Genomic DNA, 24085 nt, shown 5'->3' with positions numbered 1-24085 from the left:
GTCCCTGCAGAGGATGGCTGAGGGCGGGGAGAGCAGGGCTTCGAGGCCGGGAGATCCCAGCCTGCAGTCGGGGTTTCCCGTTCCCCCGCTCCCTGGTGTGCGGCTGAGCGAGTCTGTGCGTTGGCCGCCCCGCCTGCCCCTCTGACGACGGCCGGCCCAGCCCGCTCGCCCGGCCCGTGCACGCTGTGACCACGACAGTGGCCACCACAGTGTATGGGTCCTGGTGTGGAGCGAGGGCCCCGCGGAGGCATCGGGCTCCCTGGGCTGCGCCGGGTGAGGGCTGCGCTCAGGGGCGGCCAAGACCGTCTCGGGGGCTCGTCCTGCCACCCGAGGGCCTTCCACTGCGGTGGGCCTCCATGCTTTTCTCTATGTTTAAGATGGGTTTTTAAGCAAGCACAGAGTTTTCTCTTTATTAAAATTTCTGACACTTGCTGGCTTATATTAGAAGCTAGTGTCAGGGCGACAGGAAAACACCCACTGAAGGTTTCCCAAGAGCTCACAGCATCACAGTGCCCTGCTGGTTTCTGGACCACACACCCCAGGTGGATTCACAAGGGCAGCATCGGCTCAGATATGAACTTCAGTAAACATCTGAGGCACTTCTGTGGCAGGTGGTGTCTGGACCCACTGACGCTTAGAGGAACGCAGGTTTACTGGGGCAGTGAAGGGCGCCCCACTGAGGGGCCCTTCAGAGAACCTGCATTTTCACCCATTTCATCCACAAACAACAACAAACACTCCTGTGAAAAGTCTGCCTGCGGGTGTTGGAGACTGGGTTTGTGTCTGCATCAGGGCTGGCCCCGGGGTGACCACACTGGGAAGCAAACGCTGAGCTCTGAGCACGCCAGGGTCTGCTGGACCCAGGCGCTCTGCCCAGGGAACATGGCCTGTGCCCCAGGGGACCCCACCCTGCACGGCCGGGGCACTGAGAGGGGGGGCATGACCACGGGATCCCTGATGCTGGGGTGGCGCAGGCGCAGATGCGGAAATGGGACGTGCAGTCCGGGGGCGCGGCACAGCAGGGGCGGAGGCTTCTTGCGAAGGAGCCTAGAGTCTGACCACTTGTGCTGGAGCTCATCAAACACTCACCAGCCGAACAGCGAACGGCAGCGCCCTGCCTGGAGAACTCGGGGGGAACATGCAGCCTGACTCTGCTGTTGTGCAGCCCCTCAGTCGTGTCCAACTCTGCAACCCCATGGAAGGCTCCTCTGTCCATGGGATTCTCCAGGCAAGAGAACTGGAGTGGGGTAGCCATGCCCTCCTCCCGGGGATCTTCCCGACCCAGGGATGACCCCGAGTCTCCTGCATTAAGAGGAGTCAATGCTTTCTTTACCGCTGAGCCACCGGGGAAGCACTTAGAACTGTCCTAGTCCTTCCCGGGCCAAGTCCCGGAGACACAGTCACAGGACATGCTGCCTCTTCAGCCCTGTCCCGGGTGCCCGTCTGAGGGCGGCAGAACCAGACCAGATCCGTGACGTTATGCTCACACTCAGGCCAGGGCGTCAGGGTCGGGGTCCCGCAGGCCAGCCCCTTCCGGGAGGGGCTCTCGGGACCCACCTGAGGGGGTGCGTGTTCCAGTGACCAGCTTTCTGAGTCCCCAGACGCACACATTAAGAAGAGGCCTAACAAACAGGGCACAAGCAGCTCTGCTGGTCAGGCTTCCCAGCCCGTGTGGCTAGTAGGCAACCACAGGTGCGGCAAGGGGACGATCCACCAGCTTGGCGGCCAGTACGTCGCCGCTAACCACCTCGGTACCAACACACCTGCTGTTCACTGAGCCACACTCACTGCCGGGTGCCACTGGGCCAGCACAGACCTGACAGATGGAACTTGGCCGCGCGGGCACGGCGTGCCCTCTGGGGGCAGAGTCTGCACACAAAGGACGGCAGTTAACACTAAACACCTCCAGGTCGTGGAGATCAAAGAAAAATTCAGTCCACATGCAGTGACTCTTTCATCATACCAATGGCAAAAGGAAGTGAGAAAATGTGGATTTTGAAGAGAAGTGAAAACGCAGAGAGTCCATGAGTGACAGGTGAGACCAGCCACCACGGAAGCAGCCTGCCCCAGGAAGGGGGCCGTCCAGCATGGGGATGGCCGGGATGGTCGCTTCCTCGGAAAACCCTGCCGTCTCCCCACGTGGCCGAGACCCTGGCCGCCCCACAGCCTCTCCTGCCCGTCCGTGGCCCCTGCCGTCCGAATCAGGAAGGCGGGGTACCGTAGAAGCGCTGGTCCCCAGGGGCGCCCGCTGTCCTCTGACGCGCCTCCCCGCACCCTACAGAGGCAGAGAGCAGGCGTCCTCGCACCCAGCCATTGGGACCGTGGGGGCGACCCCTGCACGCCACCTGCCCTAGCTGGACTCAGCGCGGTCCCCACACCTGCCCTCCTCATGGCAGCCCCTCACTGCACGCCACCCCGGCCCTGCCCGAGTCACAGCCTTGGAGGTCCCACTCTGTCCCAAGAACGTCTGCCTCCAGGCCGGTTTTCTCAAACCACACACCGTCACTAAGGCAGCCCTGGTGACTCACCTGGGCCTCCTGACAGACACCTGATGGTGTCCACCCAGTTGGATCAACCTTTCTAGAACAGGAATCTGCTAGTCGACTTGAATTTCTTCAGTGTCTCTCTATGACTTTCAGGAACAAATTTTAAGACAATTATTAGCCTAACAAGGGAGATGCCTGGGACATAAGGTTATAGTAAAAATCATCATTAACAGTCCCACAGAATGAAAGCGAAAGTCACTCAGTCGAGTCTGACTCTTTGTGACTCTATGGATTGTAGTCCACCAGGCTCCTCTGTCCATGGGATTCTTCAGGCAAGAATACTGAAGTGGGTTGCCATTTCTTCTCCAGGGCATCTTCCTGACCCAAGGATCGAACCCAGGGCTCCCACATTGCAGGCAGACTCTTTACAGACTGAGCAACCAGGGAAGCCAACCCCACAGAATGGTCCCAGTTAAAATTTCCTTAAAAGCAATTCCATCCATGAAACATTATTAAGTGCCGACTATCAGGAAAATGGAGGTGAGTTCTATGCTCTCGAGAGACTTAGTGTGAAGTCTGGAGGGTGAGACCAACAGGGAACCAGGTAAACTCCCGGGCCAGCATGTGAGCACGTTCTGTTCTGCTGGCAACAGCCACTCTGTTCTGTGTTTTCCCCATTAGTACCAGAAATTAAAAACCACTGCAGCAGATAAATGTTTGTTTCCATTCTTCTCACTCACTCCATTGTATTTTCTGACTGCTGATTTTATAGGTTAAATGTTTGACTACCTACCACTGTATAAAATAAGAGGTACATGCTATTACTACTTAAGAAGAAAGAGTTTTTTTTTTTACTATTGCCGTATCTAATGATAAATGCTGACTTTAACATCTATTTGAATAGTCACCATACAAATGTAGGAATCAATTGACAGTAAAATTTACCATCGTGCTGTGATTGGAGATAATCACTAAATGCACTTCCATCTGAAGTGAAAATAATAGTGTACCACGAAGCAGATCATAAGCAGAGTCCCTGTCAACTAACAGGGTTAGCTGAAGGGCCATGACATGACCACTACCGGGATAATGAAAAGACGTGAGTGTACACTGTCATCTGAGGAGGCGACAACGTAATCAGCAAGCAGAGAAAGACACAGAAGATGGAACGGAAGAATTATGACACCGGATGTGCAGGAAAATGACAAAGAGAGGACTCTCAGTATGGGAACTCTGCCGTAGTCAGAAGTCACCCGGTACTGGGAGGGGTCTGGCCCCGGGAAGGGGTCTGTGCTGGAAAAGCCGCTCACCGTCTGGTCCAGGAGCGCGGAGCCTCCTCCCCAGGTACACATGATGGTGTTGGACGTGGAAGTGATTTCAGAGAGTCCAGGCTAGTAACCCTCAAATGCTCATCCTTTTCACCATCAAGGAAGAGGCTCCCTGGCGATAACACCAAGCCCTGACTACCGCTGAGGACACGCGTCTCTCCCCGAGCACCTCCTGCTGTGTGTCTCACGTAAAATGAGCTCTGGGGACACAAAATATGGCAGAACTCCTGCGAATAAGCTCCATTTTATGGCTTTAAAATCCGCATAAAATTATAATTCCACTTGAAGCTGGAAAGTCTAATAAAGTCACTGAGCATAAATTTATTACTGTAGTAACTTTACAACACAAGGATAATTTGTTTTAAATACGGTATTATTTTTGAAGAAACAGTACCTATAGGTTACAAGGAGGCTTAGAAGACAATAAAACTGGTTTTCGATATCTTTTCTCATTTTAACATTAACATATGCTTTTGGAAAAAATTCAGAAAATATTTAAAAGAAAATGAAATTCAGCCGGAAGTCCACCACCCAGAGATAACAATGACTAATACTTTCACATATTCATTTTCCATTGCTATGTCTGTTGGCTCATTTCATGTATTAACTTGAATAGACTGTGGGACCCAGCAATTTGGTCAAGAGTAGTCCAGGCAGCCAAACCAGTCAATCCTAAAGGAAATCAGTCCTGAATATTCATTGGGAGGACTCGTGCTGAGGCTGAAGCTCCAATAGTTTGGCCACCTGATGCGAAGAACTGGTTCACTGGAAAAGACCCTGATGCTGGGAAAGACTGAAGGCAGGAGGAGAAGGGGACGACAGAGGATGAGATGGTTTGACGGCATCACTGACTCGATGGATATGAGTTAGAGAAAGCTTCAGGAGCTGGTGATGGACAGGGAAGCCTGGAGTACTGCAGTCCATGGGGTGGCAAAGAGTTGGATGCAACTGAGCGACTGACCTGAACTGAACTGAGTCTAGACGGCACTGTGAAGGCATTTTTTAGACGTGCATGCTTTAGTAGCTTAGTCCTGTTGGACTCTTTGTGACCCCGTGGACCATAACCTGCCAGGTTCCTCTGCCCATGGGATTTCCCAGGCAAGAATACTGGAGTGGGTCACCATTTCCTTCTCCAGGGATCACCCTGGACCAGGGATTGAACTCACATCTCTGGCCTTGGCAATCAGATTCTTTACCAATGAGTTACCAGGGAAGCCCAGGGATTTTAGATGTGATTAATATTTGAATTTTTAGACACTGAGAAAGCAGAGTGCCCTCCATTATATGGGTGGGCCTCATCTAATCAGTTGAAGGTCTTAAGGAAAAAGATTGACCTCCTTGGGGAAGAGAAATTGTGCCTTCAGACTGTCTTCAGCCTCTAGCCACAAACTCAGGTCTTCCCTGGGGCTCCAGCCTGCCAGTCTGCCCTGCAGAATTAGAATCTGCCAGCCTGCACAATCATGAGAGCCAATTTCTTACAGTTAATTCCTGTCTATTTTCTCTTTCTCATACACACACACACACACACCCCGTGTTTCTGGAGAACCCTGACTAACACACCACATAACACAGAATCACAGATGCAGTGGCTTAAAGCAACACTCAAGGGTTAGCTTCCATTAGACCTGTGGGTCACAGTCTGGCCCACAGTGACCAGGCCCTCTGCTCACAGCATCACAGATGGACACTAAGGTGCCAGCCAAGCTGAGCTCTCACTGGAGGCTTGAACTTGTGTACAAAACAGAAACAGACTCACGGGCTGAGAGAATGCACTATGGTTACTGGCGGGAAGGATGGGAGAAGAGACAGACAGGGGTTTGGGATGGGCACATGCACACTGCTACATTGTAAATGGGTAGCCAACAAGGACCTATTGCACAGCGCAGGGAACTCTGCTCCATGTTACGTGGCAGCCTGGATGGGTGGGGAGTGTGGGGGAGAGTGGGGACATGGACATGTGTGGCTGAGTCTCTTTGCTGTCCACCTGAAGCTATCGCAACATTGGTCATCAGCTTTACTCCAATACAAAATAAAAAGTTAAGAAAAGAATGAACATAAATTTTTATATATATTTGCCAAATTTTGCAATAAAAGAGATCTTAAAAACACCTTAATCTTAAAAAAATTATTTCAAAAGCAATTTGATTCATCAAAATCTCACATTTTAATAGTCTGTGAAAATGATTTCTGTCATTGAAAATTAACTGATTAGTTTCACTTGCCTGGTTAGTGCCCTGGCAGTCTGTAGTTTCATCCATTTATTTATTTGATATCTTATTTACACACCCAGTCCTAGCACAAACTTACTTATTGGAGGAATAAAGAAACAAATTCATATATTAAGTACACCAAGGAAGGCAATGATTTCAGTAGAATAACTCATCTTTACTACCTTTAGGAGAACTACATAAATCACTGGTGCTTTAGGTTTACTATTAGGCTTAATGTTTAATTTTGCCCTCAAATCTTACAGATTCACCTCTTTTTGCGCTAATCTCTTTATTCAGGGCATTCTCTGGAGACAGTCGGAGCTTTGACACCCGTCAGCTTCTGTTTAGTTAACAGAAAGTCCTGTCTGACTTCTCCTGAGTGTTTGGCTGATTATCCACGCCATCACTGTTAGATATCTGAAGACCACAGAAGTAAAGAGAGCAACTTGCGTTTAAAGAGTGATGGCTTTCAGCACTCTTCATTGTTCGAGGGTGACAGCTCTCCATCATTATGCAATCAGATCCGTTGGTTCACCAGGAGATGAGCTGGGAACTGCCCTCAGCACTGTGGGGGACACGCGTGTCACGCTGGATGAGCAGGAGAGAAAGCGCATAAAAGCAGCTGGGTGTAGACCGAGGGGTGTGGGGACGCGTGTGCAGCTGTGATGGTGGTCAGGAACAAGCTGACTTGTGGGGGGGATTCGAGAGCTCCTACGATGAGAAGTGGGAAAATGTTGGGAAGAAAGGACAGTGTATTACCTTTACCTCTAAGTCGAGTTCCCTTCCGACATGGCTGGAAAGGAAAGGTTGTCAGTATTAAACACTTTACATATTCATTACAGAATTTGAAAAAGCAATTAAAATGGAGAAAAATAGCTAATACTGGCTGTCTTTATCCTCAAAAGTTGATCATTTCTTCATTTTTGAAAGATAATTTCTCTAAGTCTCAAATTCTGGGTTCACAGGTTTTTCTTTTAATACTTTAAAGGTGTCACTTCATTGTTTTCTGGCTTGACGAGCTTACGACAAAAACCCTGTGAGAATGTTTTGTTCCTCTGGATGTAATGTCCTTTATTTTTCTCCAGCTTTCTTTAAGATTTTCTCTTTATTCTCGGTTTCTGGTGGTCTGAATATGTGTGTATTTGTACGGGGTTTTGGTGGTTTGTTTGGGGGTACTTATCTTTCTTGAGATTTTCTAGATTCTTCAATCTGTGATTTACCATACTTCACCGTTTTCAGAACTCTTGGGCGTTACATCTTCAAATGCTTCTTCCGTAGACTGTTCCCCCTTCTCTTTTCCTCCTGGGATTCAGTGCGTTTGACAATTTAATGTTTGCCCACAGCTCCTGAATGCTCTTTTCTGCTTTTATTTCCTACATTTTTGTGTGTGTGGTGATTCCCGTGGACTATTTTCAAGTTCACTGGCCATCACGCGGTTGTGCCGCATCTACTGATGAGCTCAGCAACTAAGCCTCTGCTCCTCACACCATGGTTTGCAGCTGCAGCGTTTCCACCTCCCTCTTTCTTACACTTTCTCTCTCTGCCAGTGTCCCTTTGGTGTCTTTGAGTACTCCACGTTTTCCCTTCGATCTTTATGGCATCAATCCATTATTTTAAAGTTCTCCCTGATGGTTCTGTCATCAGTCATCTCTAAATCTTCTCTTGGCTGCTCTGTCTCTCGAGAGTGGGTTTTACTTTCTTTTATTGCGTCTTTTAAGTTCTGATATTTCTGAATAGATGGCACGTTTGCACAAATGAAGGTCAACACCATATATAAAAAGAGGCATATTGAGGTGTCCTGTCCATCCCTGTTGCACCTACTTCCTCCTCGCTCCTTAGCTGTGAACATTTTTATTAGCATCTTATTCTTCTATTGTCTCTTTATGTATTATAATCTGACATGCGTTTTAGTCTTATTTTCCCATTTTATCATATAAAAGTGGCAGCATCGGGTCTTCCCAGGTGGCTCAGTGGAGGAGTCCACCTGCCAAGGCAGAAGACACAGGTTCAATCCCACAGGCTGCAGAACAGGTGAGCCCGCGCTCCAGAGCCCGGGAGCTGCACCAGCTGAGCCCAGGGGCCACGACTCCTGAAGCCCGCACCCCTGGAGCCTGCGCCCCCCGACAAGAGAAGCCGGGGCACTGTGACGAAGAGCAGCCCCTGCTCTCCACAGCTAGAAGAGAGTCCATGCAGCAGCGAGCCCAGCACAGCCAACAAACACATGAACAAAGTTAAAAAAGAGAGAATCTGTAATTACAATAAACATAAAAAGATTCTCAGTCTCTCACGTTTTTTTTTTTAAAGTGGCAGCTATATAATAATGTCCTGTACTTTGCTTTTTAAAGTTGATGTAATGTGGATTGCTCCACAATTAGCACACAGAAGTGTTCCTCATTTTTACAGCCACCTAATATTCTAGTATATCCTATTAATAATATTCTATTTCAATACTTGCATATATCTCTTGTTCAGTCAATACTATCACGGTGGACTCTGGATTACTGTGCCCTTTGCTGTTACTGACGATGTAACAATGAAGAGCATCTTACCTGTGTGACTTTTACAGGTGGACCCATCTGTGGGACCAGATCCCTGCTGACGGGCATGTGGGGCTTCCTACAGTGATGCGCAGGAACTAGTGAACACCACTGCATTCCTGCACCTTTACACTTTAGGACGGGAGTTTAGATTTTTAGTTTTCAGCGGAATGCTAAAGCTCTCTGAGACTTTGAGTCACTGATGAGGTATGTGAACGTCTTTTCTGGCCTTTGCCTGTTTATATGACCACAGTGCTCATCTCTTCCTGACTGATTTGCAAGGTGTCTCCTTGTATTAGGAATGTGAGCACCTGTCACCTGCATCATGGGGCATTTCCCAGGTTTTCATGATTGTCTTACTTTGGTGATAGTACTTTTAGTTTGTTCATTTGTTTGTTGGCCTTTACCATGAATATGTTTTTAGTTTTATGAATTAAAATATGTCAATATTTTGTAGTTTCTCACTGTGGAATATGGTTGAGATATGCTTTCTCCAACTCAAGATTGTAAAATATTCATATATGCAGATTCATGTACATATATATGCATGTACATACGCATACCTGTATATACACACATATACAGATACACACACCTGTATACACATACGTAGATATATACGCATGCAGATATATACACATACTTGTATATACACACATAGACATATACACACACCTGTATACAGCCACACACGCAAACATGATTCTTATGTTTATATCTGTAACCCACCTGAGTTTATCTTTACATGTGAGGTAATTTGTAACATAAGCTCTCCTTTCTCTGCAAATTTAAAATGCTACCTTCTTGAGAGAATGACTCAGAGATGTTTAAATTTATTAGAGATTTGACTTCTCAATTCAACTAAGCAGAAAAAAACCCTAAAATTAAATCAGTTGGTCTACCTTTCATAATAATAAAAAGTAAACTCTCCATATATTAATACATAAACTAATTTAAAACCTAGTAAATTGGATTCCATAGCATCTTGAAATTTACATTTCAGTTAAAACAGTTCTCAGTGGCATCTGCCTGTGGGCAGGGTCTGACCCACAGAGGGACAGCGTCTGTCCTTGATCCATCAACACAGCTCCTGAGAATCCTGGGCAGTGAGACAAGTGTGGCAAGTCTTTGGTCATTTGCTTTTGCTTCATCTTTCCTCCCAGAGTGAAAAGACTGTCTGTCGCCTTGCACTACTTAGAGAGCACCGCACGGCGACAGCGAGAACCCCTGCCCGTGTAGTCAGGGAGCACAGTCAGTTAGGAACAGCAGGACCGGCTGCTTTCTGGGTGTACCAGCAGGAAGACAAGACACTGCTCAACACAACCACTGTTCCCAGAGGTCAAGCAGCCTTCACAGAGGGGGCTTATACTACGTGGCTCAAAAGGGCTGACGACAGGCAGCCCCAGGCCCTTGCAGGTCTCAGCCAGGCAGATCACAGCAGGCTTGCTGGGCAAGTCCACCACACAGGAGAGTTTCTGTGAGGCAGGAGGTGCGGAAACCCCTAGGGGTCAGCATGCCCGTACCATAGTTTAGCTAAAAGACTATCAATGCATCTTCAACCCATCCAGTTAGAACTAAAGTATAATTACCAGGCTATTTCTGGCTATTTTATTTGCCTTCTTGAATACCATTATTAACGTCAATAGAATTAACTGTGCATACCAAGAGGAGAATAAAAACCTGAAGGAGGTCAGCAGACGCTAATTCTTATGTTTATCATTTGAATCTTAATCCGCCTGTCAGTCAGCTCCCGCTGGTGAAGTTCTGTGGTGCTGGAGGGAAACACACCCGGGGAGCTGCTGAATTCCAGACTTTCTGCTCACGGCCGGCCGTATTTTAAACCCAACTTTGGAACCACCTCCTCCTTTCTCACAGAAAGCACGTGGTCCCTGGCATGCTCTCCTGCTGTTCAGGTGAAGTACTTTCCCTGAACGTGGGATTACAATAACCGTTTTCATTCAAACCCCTGGTCCCTTATATGGCCAAGGCACCTCATTCCTTTGAGTCAGGGTTTTGCTCCATAACATGGGCACAGTTTTAACCTCCCTGGGGAAAGAGCTGAGCTTTTGTGAGGTCATTTAAGATGAAAATAAATGAAATGATATTGAAACCTATAAAATCCCAAGATGTGCTAGGATCCTAACAGGCAATAACAACAACTTAATTGATGTACCTCCCAGTAACATATTTTCAAGAGAAATTTCGTATCTTAACACAAGGAGCAACTTGCTATGGGAGTTTCATGGACTTTGCGAATTCGCAGAGTTGTCCTACAAGGCATGGCACCATCTGGGCAGGGCACCACCCGCTCCATGTCACGTATTCACTGCGGCGTCAGATTTGGGCGAAAAGAATAATCTGCACACATATACAGAGAATGTAGCACATGCCCCAGGAAGAGCGCCGACCTGCCGTTTCACCCTCTCGTTGAACCTCCACACCAGAGAAGCCACAGCTCGTGGTGGCAAAAGCAGGTGCTTCTTTGCATGTGAATCCAGACTTAGCTGGAAGGACCAGAAACACACACAGGCTGACAGCTAAGAACTGCAGTCGAGTTTTCATCATTCAACTGAATAGCCAAGTTCCTAGTTTCCTCTGTTTATATTTTGGAAATTAGTTAAATTTATCAACAATGTATCTTAGCATGCACCCCTATGTTCATTGCAGCGCTATTCACAATAGCCAAGACCTGGAATCATCCTGTCTGTCCATGCAGAGATGAATGGATAAAGGAGATGTGGTACATATATGCAATGGAACTCTTCTCAGCCATGAAAGAGAATGGAATTATGCCACTTGAGCAACATGGATGGACCTAGAGATTATCATACTATGTGAAGTAAGGCAAAAAGAGAAAGACAAACACCATATGATATCACTTATATGTGGAATCTAAAATAACCCAAATGAATTTATCTGTGAAACAGAAACAGACTTACAGACACAGAACAGCCTTGTGGTTGCCAGGAGGGAGGGGGGGTGGGGATGGGTTGGGAGTTTGGGATTAGCAGATGCAAACTATTACAGATAGGCTGGATAAACAAAAGCACAGGAAACTATATCCAATATCCTGGGATAAACCAGAATGGAAAAGACTGAACAGAGAATGTATACGTGTGTATAACTAAATTACTTTGCTATACAGCAGATTGGCGCAGCATTGTAAATCAACTATATTTCATTTTAAAAACCCCACAACATATCTTTGGACAAATATATAAAGCATATTCTCTGATATTTGTAAAACTAATCCAGTTCCTGTTCTTACCTTGCAAAAACTTTGTTGCCTACATATGCACCTGTAAAGTTACAGTAAACAGAAAACTCCCCACTGTGACTGTCTCACACACACACAAACGTGCTTCTGACAAATAGCTAGAATGATCTGAGAAGACACGGATGGGTCACTGGCTATGACAGGTGCTCAAATATTAACACCTGACAGAAATCGCCCTAGTGTATTTCCTTAATTACTACGCAGTAAGTGTAACCAAAGGTCTGACAGGTTTTTAAAAGAGGACTTTAAATTGACGGCCATTGAGTCTAATATTTTCAATCCTGGGATTTTCTGGGTTGACCGCTGGCTGGTGTGAGGGAAGCCCTGGGCTGGGGCGGGGGAAGTGCGGGGGGCTTACGTTTGGAGGTCTCCCAGCGGCCTCTGTCCGATGGATGTGAGCAGGGGCTCCGGCCGGAGGGCCAGCTTGGGGGACGTCTTGGGGCTGGAGTCCGAGTCCCCGCTGTCCTCATCGCCCATGGCTTTGATGTAGCTCCCGCTCCTCATCCTCCTGCAGGGGATCTCGTCGTCTCTGCCCCCCAGGGGGCGCCCTCCCCACTCGTCCTGGGGCACCTGGGGAGAGCACACAGGGCGTCAGGGCCCCAGCTGCCTCCTGGGGGCGCGGCCCCCAAAGACACGGCTGGTCTCGGGCACTCAGCACCGAACGCCACACGCTTCATGGTCCGCCACTCAAATCCCAAAAGGACATTCACAAATAATCATTGCTTTTCCTCCTGTTATAAAAGTGGTAAGTGTTATGGGAAAAGTGAGAAAACGTTAGAAAAGTAGAATGAGGAAAAAACGTAGTCTCAGCACCTGGAAGAACCACTGCTAACACTTAGATTTACTTCCTTGCGGTAAGAAGGCAGTTGAACGTTGAGAAACCTGGACTAAGAGGTCTCCAGTGTGGACAGGAGGAAAGGAGGAGGAGAAGAAGGAAACCAGAGGAGGCGGCCCTGAGGCCCGTGCGAGCCGACACGGAGGAGGGGTGAGCCCAGGGCTGGGCCATGGCCCCACGCCGGGGCCCTGCGCGCCGGGGCCCAGGCCACGCCCAGACCCGAGTCCCGGCACTCAGACCGGAGCTGTCTGCGGCGCGCGTGCAGGCTGCGCTGCGGAAGGAAGGACCCGCCCCCCGGAAACCCGAGGTCCCCACAGAGCACACGCACCACGGGGTGTCTCCACCACGGGCGCTCAGGGCGGAGCGGTCCCTTCACGCTCCACCAGCCGTGATGCTGACAAAAACCAAAACCACCCCAGGCAGCGGCCGAGTGCAGAGGGCTGTGTGAGTGCACACGCGCGGCACCATCGCACGGAGCTCTGGAGCCCGAGGACCCAAGGACCCGGTGGGAATCTCCCACCATGCTCTTCGTGGAGACAGGGGACGATGCAGCTCCGTGTTGACAAAGTCTTCAGAGGTGGGGCTTGTCCTGTGGTTAATGTTTAGAGACTTAAGGACACTCTGGCTGTGCTGTGCTTAGTCGTTCAGTCCTGTCTGACTCCTTGCAACCTCACGGACCCCATGGAGCCTGCCAGGCTCCTCTGTCCATGGGGATTCTCCAGGCAAGAATACTGGAGTGGGTTCATTCTAAAAGGAGTCTTGCCATCTTTCCACGTTTTTTTAAAATTTTTTTTTAATTGAACTTCATTTTATTCACAACGTTGTGTTAATTTCTGCTGTATAACAAAGTGATTCAGTTATACATGGATACATTGCTTTTCATATTCTTTTCCATTGTGGTTTATCACAGGATATTGAATACAGTTCTCTGTGCTATCCAGTAGGACCTGCTGTTCACCCACCCTGCATGCACTAGTTTACTCCTGCTAACCCCAAACCCCCAGCCCTTCCCACCCCTCCGGCCCCCTTGGCAACCGCAAGCCTGTTCTCTGTGTCTGTGAGTTTGTTCTGTAGATGCACTCATTTGTCATCTCTCCAGTTTTGATGGGGCCACTGGACCGTTCGTCACCGTCCCAGCCAGGAACACACAGGGCTGGCCGCGAGGGCAGAGTTATCAGCTGAAAGCGCTTTTCCCCCATCTTCCATCTTGCAGACTGCAGCCCAGGGCAGGACGGATGCCCCTTCTGGGGCCCTCGCCAACACGCAGGGAGCGGGCGCCCCTCAGTGAGGGTGAGCGTGTGGGCACCGAGCCTCCCAGGGCCCACCGTGATGCTCCGCGGATCCTCCCTGCAGCCTGTGTGTGGAACCAGCCCCCACCCCAGGCCAGGCTGGGTCCATGAAAGACACGGAGACACGCCAGCCTCATGTGGACGAGGAGGGGGCTTCACAGGACGGAGACTCTGGGTCCTCATAGGCCTGACCCTCAGGGCGGCGTGGCCCAGGGACTCACAGCCGCAGAGCAGGGCTTGGGGGCAGCATGTCCAAGCTCCCTACAGCCAGGTGCTGAGTGCCCATCTCCAAGCGGCTTTCAAGGCGATGGTGACTCCGGGGAGCGGGCGGGCATGAGACCACAGAGGGCAGTGCAGAGCTGCCAGAGACACTGCGGGAGGAAGAAACACCGGGAACACAGCTACTGGGGCAACAGACACAGGTTTACAGGAGTGGGGGCACTCGGGAGAAGAGATCAGGAGGAGGGAAGTCTGGGCTTCTCTGAGCATCCAGGATCTCACCTCTCTCCTCGCGGGGGTCAGTTTCAGCAATCCCAACAAACTGGAGGACGGACAAGGCTGTGGAACAGAGGCTGCCCCCGCCTCATGCCCAGCAGTAACGCGGGCCCACGCTTTCTGCCACTAGTCGGAAGACTCGATCTGTGTGTGCCTTTGACCTAGCAACGTCCCCGGACAACAGGATTTGTGCCGGGGACTGTGAACTGATCATTAGGGTCAAAGGAGGGAACTGATAATATCTGATGGGGTGGCTGAACATATCTACTAAATTATGCCACGGATAATATGCAGAACTAGTATTTAGCCAAGGAGAGATGTCCATGAGGGAGAGCAGTGTTTAAAGTGTGGACACCATGTTTCTATACCTTAAAGGCAGAAGTGTGTGTGTGTGCACGCATGTTCAGTTGCGTCCGATGTTTTGAGACCACATGGACTGTACCCACTAGGCTCCTCTGTCCATGGGATTTCCCAGGCAAGAATACTGGAGTGGGTTGCCATTTCCTCCTCCAGGGATCTTCCCGACCGAGGGATTGAACCGTGTCTCCTTTGTCTCCTGCATTGGCAGGGGGATTCTTTACCGCTGAGCCACCAGGGAAGCCCTGAAAGACAGAGATGCTGTATCATGCATAGAAACACAGCCGGAAGGATGTGTGATTATCACTGGGAGACAGTAACGGTGGGCTTTTCAATAATTTGTTTTTATATTTATATTTTCTAAAAACTATTGTAATAAAAAGTAAACTTATTTTTTTTAATTTAAGAAAATTTAGTCCCAAATGAGAATACATTTCAGTAGAGGAGACAGGCATAAAATAACGTGAATTATGGTTTAATTAGGGCAAAGAAGGAGATGCAGAGGGCAAACAGGGAAGGACCAGATGAAGCTGTCGACAGAGAGGAGGTGATTGGGGAAGGCTTCCTGGAGGTGAGGCTGGGGGCTCTAGCTCATTGGGACTTGAGCAGAAGGCACAAGAGAGGCTCTGGCTCCCCTGCCAGCACCCCAGAGAGATGAGGGGCTCAGCTGTCAGGCAGGTGCTCCAAGGAAGCTGGCGGGAGGCGGATGGGGAGGAGCCATGTGCCAGGGAAGATGCATTCCCGCTGGCAGCTTATAGAATTTTTGTGAATCAAAAAACATGCTTCTGTAAAAAAAATACAAAGTAAAGATTTTTTTTTTCCAGCAGCTTGTGAATTAACTAACAAATGAGATCAGCTTGTATATTTTTGTTTCTGATTGAAGCTGCCAATTTCGCAGTCTTTGACAGACGAGATTTCAATACAGAAGGAGAGTAAACCAGAGTCAAGAGCGGTTGCAACACTGATTCCAAAGCATATGTCTGCAGACTGTCAGAAGAACGGGGAGTGACCCGGAAACGCCACTGTGCCTCAGTAAAGAACGCTTTCTCTAGCACACTACAGGGCCACAAACCTGCAGCGGCAGGCGTGAGGGTGGCTAGCATGGACCCCAAAACATCAAGTGCTTTCATGAATGAATAAACTTCTTTTCACGGTATCCACAGCCTCCGCGAATCCATGCACAATCTGTGCTGCATTTAGAGATAATTATTACTCTTATTTCCTACTTGCTTATAGCAGTTAGTGACATTTACAGTTTCTGAATAGGCATCTTCCTAAGGTCGAGGTGAGTGTAGATTTCAGTATCTCCTGCTTGTTGCTTGAAGGAGACTTCAGGCTGCAGATTAAAATGTCCTTTCTTCCTTTCAAGCAGCATGGCAAAGGGACAAGGGCTGGGGTTTTGTAATAATATTCTCTTTCAGATGCTGAAACCAAGGAAGAAAATGCCATCAAACACTAGGTGTCCATGTGGGGACATGTCTTCTCCATTCAGTCCAAAATTTTGTTGTTTTGTTGTAAATGCACGCCAGGCACACTTGCCCTGGGAATATAACAGAGCAAGATAGCTGGGCTTCCCAGTTCCAGGCTGTCACAGTGCAAGACCACGGGTCCGAGTGGGGCTCCCTCGAGGGCAGCCCAGACATGTGTCTGGGGCAGCCTTGATGCCACACACTGGGGGGATGTGGCCAGCACCCTCGGGGCCAAGAAGCAGGACGCAACTCCACCCCCTGGAGGACCGGCTGCTGTCTTGCGCGACCCCACCCCCTGGAGGGCTGGCTCCCGCCCTGTGCGATCTCAGTGTTTGCCTTCATGTCTACGACGACCCGAGCTCTTTTCTGTATGTAAACCAGAGTGCTCTTGGTTTCCTCTGCACGGTGTCACTGATGGAGAGAACTGTGGTGCTCCACCTGGAGGGTCAGAGCAGCCTGCAGGTGGGTCTCTGAGACCCCCTCCTCCGGTCCAGATTAGCAGCAAGTCCTCACCCAGAAACGAGCTCCTGAACACTCCACTTCCCTCTGGACACGTCCGTCAGGGCCCAGACGATTTTATATTAAGATTCATGTTCTTATTACAAGCGACCTTCCTTTTATTTCTCTGTTTTATTAGCGTTTGGAAGCTTTATACACGGACACAAGCCTGTGCACTTGAGCCTTGAACGACGTGGGAGTTGGGGTGCCGCCTATCCACGCAGCGCAAAGTCTGAGCATAACGTGCAGTCAGCCTTCCAGGTGCGGTTTAGGAAAACCATCCATCTTTACCAAACGGGCCTTTTCTGGTTTCTGCCTCAAGTACTTCAAAGGTCTCTGGCCTTGGGTGCTCCCACATGGTCAGACGTAAAGGCTGACTTCCGACCAAGAGCTGAGGGCGTGGGTCAGCTCTGAGACCGACTCCTCCACACCCCGTCTGAAGTGACCCCACCTCTGTCCGGACTCTGTCCCCCTATTCCAGCACACGGGGGCAGGGCCGACGGGAGGGACGGGTGTCCAGCACGTGGACCGACCCGGGAGGCTGCGACCGCTCACTGCCTCTCCATCAGGTGCTGGTTTGGTCTCGGGCCTGTGACAGGCAGGCGTTTGAGAAATGTTGCTGAAATAAATTCTTCATTGACAGATGCTGGGGTTTGAGCATTTGCCAGCCGTGAGCCTGGTAAATCTCTCTGCCTCATTGATCGCGTATACATCAGACGCTGTGGTTAGATTTGAGAGAGTGTAAGAAAGGCCCTTGGGAAACCGTCAGTCACTACAGAAACGTGTAATATTGTGTGGGTGAACATTCCACTTCATTCTCGTTCACCAGTTAAGAATGGCAGTGCCTGTGTGTGACTGAACGTTCGCGGTGGGAAGTCAGAGAGGAGCTGACTCGCGGGCTGGCACGCCCGCCGCCCTCGGCGCAGAACGCACTGTGTGAAGAACACTGGGAAAGGCGGCGGCGTAGGCTGCATTTCTGTGTGCACTCGAGCTGGGGGCCAGGGGGCCTCATCAGCTTCATGAGTGACCCGGGGGCAGGCTGCTCACGACCCACAGTGTTTGGAGCCCTTTCCTGTGAAGGACGGCGGGGCAGGCTGCGTGCCCGGGGCTGGGACGGGCAGACCTTGGCAGGGGCTAGGTGCTGGGGGCAAGGCTGAAATGCCCTTCCAGCCTGGGGAAGCCTCCATGCCCACGGTGACCCTCAGGCTCCATGTCCTTCTGCTCATCTCCTCCGACAGCTCCCAGAGTGTCAGGGCGGGAGCTCTTCCCCCAGCAGACCCCAGACAAGACACTGCAGCACAGTCAACACAGACACGGGGGGAGACCGGAGGAACCCCGTGGGTCTGGACCACCAGTCGGGCAGAAACAACAGAGAGAGGAAGGAGGGACGGAAAGTGAAGGAGGCAGGGGGAGAGGCAGGGCCCAGGACGGGAGAAGGGGACCAGAGCTGGTGCTGGTCCTGGGCTGTGTGATGCTGGAGGGGGCTGCACTGGAGGGGCCCAGGCCCATGTTCCAGGCGTGACAGAGGCAGCTGCCCCCATCTGTCCTCCCACCAGGGCCGGGCAGCCACCATCCACCTTGTGTCCCTGGAACTCAGGGCAGGGCGCGACAAGGGGGCCATCCCATCCTGAGCTGACCAGCTGCACGCCACCCACCTCGTCAATGTGACATTCATGAAAACTCTGACCTTAGATGCTGTGTCTGCCAATGGAGGAAACACCAAAACAAGCTCTTTCAAAGAATAAAATGAATCAGAATTTTCTTTCAATTCTGTTGTCTGCTTTGACCTACTTAAAAACATAAAAAGAACTTCCTCTAATGTTAACTATGTATTCTGTACAAACCAAAGGTGAAAATAAAATACAACGCTTTTGCTCAGCTCCAAATTTCTCTAGCTTCTGGTGGAGAAAATAAAAAGAGCCTGTGAGCATTTATTTCTCCCCTCTGTTCTTTTAAATCTTATTCCTACAGCAGCAGCTACAGACAAACTCTTCCACCCCCCTGCCTCTGATCTGGCCGGGGAGGATCCCCAGGAAGTGCAGTGCAGTCAGCAGGAGTCTGCGGGAGGGCTGGGGCTCCCAGCTCCCCGGACACCAGCGGTCTGGGGAGGGGTGGGGCCTGGGGTGCTCCAGGTCTCACATCTGTGTTTATCACAGTCCTTTACAGACGTTCAGGCAAAAACTTCCTATTTATGCATTAGCAAGGACTTCCCTGGTGCCTCAGTGGTAAAGAACCTGCCTGCAATGAGGGAGACCTGGGTTCGATCCCTGGGTTGGGAAGATCCCCTGGAGGAGGGCATGGCAACCCATTCCAGTATCCTTGCCTGGAGAATTCCAGGGAGAGAGGAACCTGGTGGGCTACAGTCCACGGGGGTCACAGAGAGTCGGACACAACCGAGCATGCAAGGGGGCATTTAGCAAGTAACTACAAGTAAAATTTAAGTCTCTTAAATATTAATATTTTAATTACTGTTAATCAAATATTACTATTTTAATATAAATAAGCAATATTGTTAAATATTGCTATTTAAATCCATCTGTCTCTTTGAATAAATCTGCCTATGAAAGCAATCTGATGAGCAGATTTTCCTTTAAAACCAGATCCACTGGGTCATGGACCGTGCTCCAGGTGGCGGTTGGAATTGCTAATGCAATTCGCAGCCATCTGATGCCTGAGAAGAATCGCGGTTGCTTATCTGCCTGGTTAACTGACTGCCTAACGACTCAGCCAGCAATCAGACGCTGGCGATCAGACGGTTACTCAGGATTCCAAGAGGGTCTCTCCAATCCCGTGCACAGCCCCGTCACCCACTGAAGGGCGGATTCGAATGCAAATTACATGTGGCCTGAAGGAAACTTCAGGTTTCAGGGCTTTGCTAACAGCACTGTTGGCTGAGAGAAGTAACTGCAGAGGCCTCTTGAAAGAAGAGGGGCCTCTCAGCGCTGGGCTCCCTCTCACTTGGGCACCTGCAGTTAGGAGCCAAAAGGACAGGGAGGCCCAGCAGAGGGTCCCACACATCACGGCCTCCACGCCCACCGTGTGCCTGTTGTTGCCTGCGGTGTGTTTCACCCATACCCCAGAGAACGGATTCGGTTCCTACAACCAGGCTCCCTGACGTATCCAAGGTGTAAAGCTGCCGGCGTGGGGAAGGCTGGTGAGCTCATGCAAACTCACTCCTGGGCCCCACTGGTCGCTTTCAGATGGGGAAATGTTGCTGTGGGCGCACATGTCGTGGCCGTCACTGGATCCTGCAGCCTCAGAGGCCCCCGGGGCTGGCCCGCCACACTCCAGGTCCTCCCGGGATGGTCCCACCAGTAGCCTGCAGAGTCGGGACAACCCCCTCACCTGCAGAGCTGGGACGGCCCCCTCACCTGCAGAGCCAGGATGCCCCCCCTCACCTGCAGAGCCCGGACACCCCCTTCTCCTGCAGAGCCCGGAGCCCCCCTCACCTGCGGAGCTGGGACACTCCCCTGACCTGCAGAGTCTGGATGCCCCCCTGACCTGCAGAGCCTGGAAGCCCCCCCTCACCTGCAGAGCCTAGACGCCCCCCTCACCTGCAGAGCCCGGACGCCCCCCTCACCTGCGGAGCTGGGACACCCCCCTGACCTGCAGAGCCCGGACATCCCCTTCACCTGTAGAGCTGGGACGCCCCCTGACCTGCAGAGCCGGGACGCCCCCCTCACCTGCGGAGCCGGGACTGCCCCCCCTGACCTGCAGAGCCTGGACGCCCCCCTCACCTGCGGAGCCGGGACGCCCCCCTCACCTGCGGAGCCGGGACACCCCCCTGACCTGCAGAGTCTGGATGCCCCCCTGACCTGCAGAGCCTGGACGCCCCCCCTCACCTGCAGAGCCTAGACGCCCCCCTCACCTGCAGAGCCCGGACACCCCCCTCACCTGTAGAGCTGGGACGCCCCCTGACCTGCAGAGCCGGGACGCCCCCCTCACCTGTAGAGCCGGGACGCCCCCCTGACCTGCAGAGCCGGGACTGCCCCCCCTCACCTGCGGAGCCGGGACGCCCCCCTCACCTGCGGAGCCGGGACACCCCCCTGACCGGCAGAGTCTGGATGCCCCCCTGACCTGCAGAGCCTGGACGCGCCCCCTCACCTGCAGAGCCTAGACGCCCCCCTCACCTGCAGAGCCCGGACGCCCACCTCACCTGCAGAGCCGGGATGCCCCCCTGACCTGCAGAGCCCGGATGCCCCCCTCACCTGCAGAGCCGGGACGCCCCCTCTCACCTGCAGAGCCCAGATACCCCCCTGACCTGCAGAGCCCGGACGCCTCCCCGACCTGCAGAGCCTGTATGCCCCCCTCACCTGCAGAGCCCAGACGCCCCCCTGACCTGCAGAGCCCGTACACCTCCCCGACCTGCAGAGCCGGGACGACCCCTCTCCTGCAGAGCCGGGACGCCCCCCTCTCCTGCAGAACCGGGACCCAGCCCTCACCTGCAGGTAGTGGCAGGGCCGCAGCGGCGGCTTCAGCTCCGGGGGCCCGGGCGGCTTGTCCAGGTGAAGGGAGCTCTTGCGGTAGGCCTCCTTGGCCTGGCTCACGGTGAGCGTGGACCAGGAGCTGCGCTTCATGTACTTGGCGTCGGGCGTCAGGGCCAGGCCCTCGCACGCCGAGCACTTGACGTCGTTGTTGCTCTTGGAGGTCCGCAGCGAGAGGTCCCCGAAGGGGCCGGGCAGCGCGTCGGGGTAGCAGCGGGCCGCGGGCTCGGCGTGAGGCCGGCCGAGCGCGCTGGAGGCGCGGCAGGTGCTGTCGCTGTCCAGGTTGTCGTCCGAGCCCCACCAGCTGCCCGGGCCCCCGCGCGGCCGGCCCTCCACCTTGCGCTCGCGGCTCTTGCTCCGCCGGCCGTGCTTGGCGTGGTGGCCGTGCGCGTGCTCGTCCGCCCTGCCGTCGGCCCTGGTGCCGTTGACGTGGCCCTTGGACGAGCCCTCCAGCGAGTGGGACTTGGTGAAGAGCTTCTGCACGGAGTGCACCAGGTGCCGGATGCGGCCGGGGCTCTCGCTGCGCTGCTCGGCGGCCGCGGAGGCGCGCTGGTACTGCAGCGTGTGGAAGCCGTCCCGGTGCAGCGGAAGCTGCTTCTCGAACTGGTCCAGCAGGTTGGCCGGGATGCGGTTGATCTTGGCGCCCGCGTGGGCCACGGCGCAGTCGTCCCTGCTGTCGTAGTGGGAGCTGTAGTGCATGCGGGGGAAGGTGCTGCTGGACACGTGGTCGCCCAGCACCACCGGCAGCATCACGCAGTCGGAGTGGATGGAGGTCCGCGGGGAGCAGCGGTGGTGCTCCAGCGGGCAGCTGTCGGCGGGGCTGAGCAGGTAGGGCGGCCGCGCCTCGGGCCCATGGTGCAGGTGGCCCAGCTCGCAGTCCTCGGGCGGCGTCAGGCCACACGTGTGGCCGGAGCACAGCGGCGGGTTCCGACTACCGGATAAGCCCTTCATAGTCCTTGGTGCGGGGGAGTACCTCTCTTCATTGAAGTGCGGAGTCGGGGACCATGAATACTGCTGGTCTGTCGAGAGAACACAGAAGCCGGGTCAGACGTGGAGCGACTTGGAGGGAAACCCTGTGTGGACACCCGCGTCCACACGTGAACTGTTTTTATCCTGGGGCCACTCCTGATTTGGACACTCAAGTGAACGGCTGTTTTTTCACACCATATGGACAGCTCCAAAGTCCAGGAGTATGAAGAAGAGTAACCAGTGTTCCCCAGCGTGGTTTTGCAACTACAAATACTGAATGTCTAAAATGGTCATCAGGCCTTGACAGTAAGATTTGGTGGTGTTAAGCAAGCAGTTTGGGGGAAAAGAGTTACACTGACTACATTTGAGTGTTGTAGTTCAGTCTAAGAAGCTTGAGGAGTAACACCTGCTACTTAAGCAGTGATTAGCTGGTGGGCTGATGAGCCATACAGAGGGTTGGCCGTCAGCCACGTAAAGCCACACGCTGGCCGTGCAGGCAAGGAGCAGAGGGGACCTTCTCAAGGCCACCGTCCAAGTCAATGTGAGGATGAAGCTGTGATGCCCTGATTTCCTGTTTCGCACTGTTGATTTTGAGCTACACGATCCTAGTCAAGAAAAAAGATTTCATTTTGTGAGTGGCACTACTGTACAAAGGCCCTCGAACCACCAGAGCTGACCTCTGCAGGATGCTGGGTTTGCCAGGGGGAAGGCTGCTCAGCCCAGTGGTTGGAACGGGGCCTCTGGACATGACTAGTTAGGTTCTGCCCCCTCTGGTGCAGGACTCGAGGTGGGCTTCCGTGTCCTCAACCTTGGAGGTCCAGGAGGAGGGCACGCAATGGTTACTCCAGCTACGTTACCATGATTGTGGTTGTTACCATTTTCAGCTCTCAGCATTTATGAAGTTCAGGTTTACTGGGCTCCAGGCTTTGCCCCTCATTCTACATCTACTTCCTGCTGTCCTAGCGTTTATGCTTCTATTGCTTCCAGCTGGCCATCAAAGAGGTGCAGGAGATACAGACTCTAACACAGCACACTGTATGCATACTTAATGTTTACACATAATGCATATATCCACACATAATATGTGTACAGTACACAGTATGCATTTAATATAATATATACAGTAAATGCAGACTTTATAGTGTATGTGTGCTGTGCAGTGCTTAGTCGCTCAGTCATGTCCAACTCCTTGCAACCCCAATGACTGTAACCTGCCAGGCTCCTCTGTCCATGGGGATTCTCCAGGCAAGAATACTACAGTGGGTTGCCATGCCCTCCTCCAGGCGACCTTCCCGACCCAGGGATCAAACCCAGGTCTCCCACATTGCAAACAGATTCTTTACAATCTGAGCCACCAGGGAAGCCCATTATAGTATATAGTATACACACACACACACACACACACACAGCTTCCTTGATGGCTCAGCAGGTAAAGAAATTTGCCTGCAATGCAGGAGACACAGGTGACGTGGGTCTGATCCCTGGGTCAGGAAGATCCCCTGGAGGGCATGGCAACCTACTCTGTTATTCTTGCCTGAAAAATCCAATGGACAGAGGAGCCTGGAGAGCTACAGCCCAATGGATCACAATAGTACATAGTATGCATATATGATATATAATGTAATACATACAGAAAATACAGACCCTAATATGTACAGGCATGCTGCAGCCCACAGTGTCACGGAGAGCTGGACACAACTAAGTAATTGAACAACAATAACAAATATGTACAGGAAACCAATTCTATTACAGTATATAACATACACAAGTAGTTCAGTTCAGTTCCACCCCATGAACTGCAGCACGCCAGGCCTCCCTGTCGATCATCAACTCCGGGAGTATACCCAAACC

At 51.9% G+C, this 24085-nt stretch overlaps 1 protein-coding gene across 1 annotated transcript in view; it reads right to left on the bottom strand.

Annotated features, from left to right (window-relative positions):
- DLGAP2 (DLG associated protein 2) overlaps positions 1–24085 on the bottom strand; it is a 629281-nt gene that overhangs the window by 68935 nt on the left and 536261 nt on the right. The window contains exons 6-7 of the mRNA XM_061134978.1: positions 21224–22284; positions 12197–12408 (exon numbers count right to left, since the gene is read on the bottom strand). Coding sequence (XP_060990961.1) covers positions 12197–12408; positions 21224–22284 — 1273 coding nt within the window. The remainder of the gene's footprint in view (positions 1–12196; positions 12409–21223; positions 22285–24085) is intronic.

Source organism: Dama dama, chromosome 32 (genome assembly GCF_033118175.1).
Source record: "Dama dama isolate Ldn47 chromosome 32, ASM3311817v1, whole genome shotgun sequence".
Classification (NCBI taxonomy): domain Eukaryota; kingdom Metazoa; phylum Chordata; class Mammalia; order Artiodactyla; family Cervidae; genus Dama; species Dama dama.
Note: the sequence above shows the minus strand (reverse complement) of the source record. Positions and strands in the feature narration are given on the sequence as shown.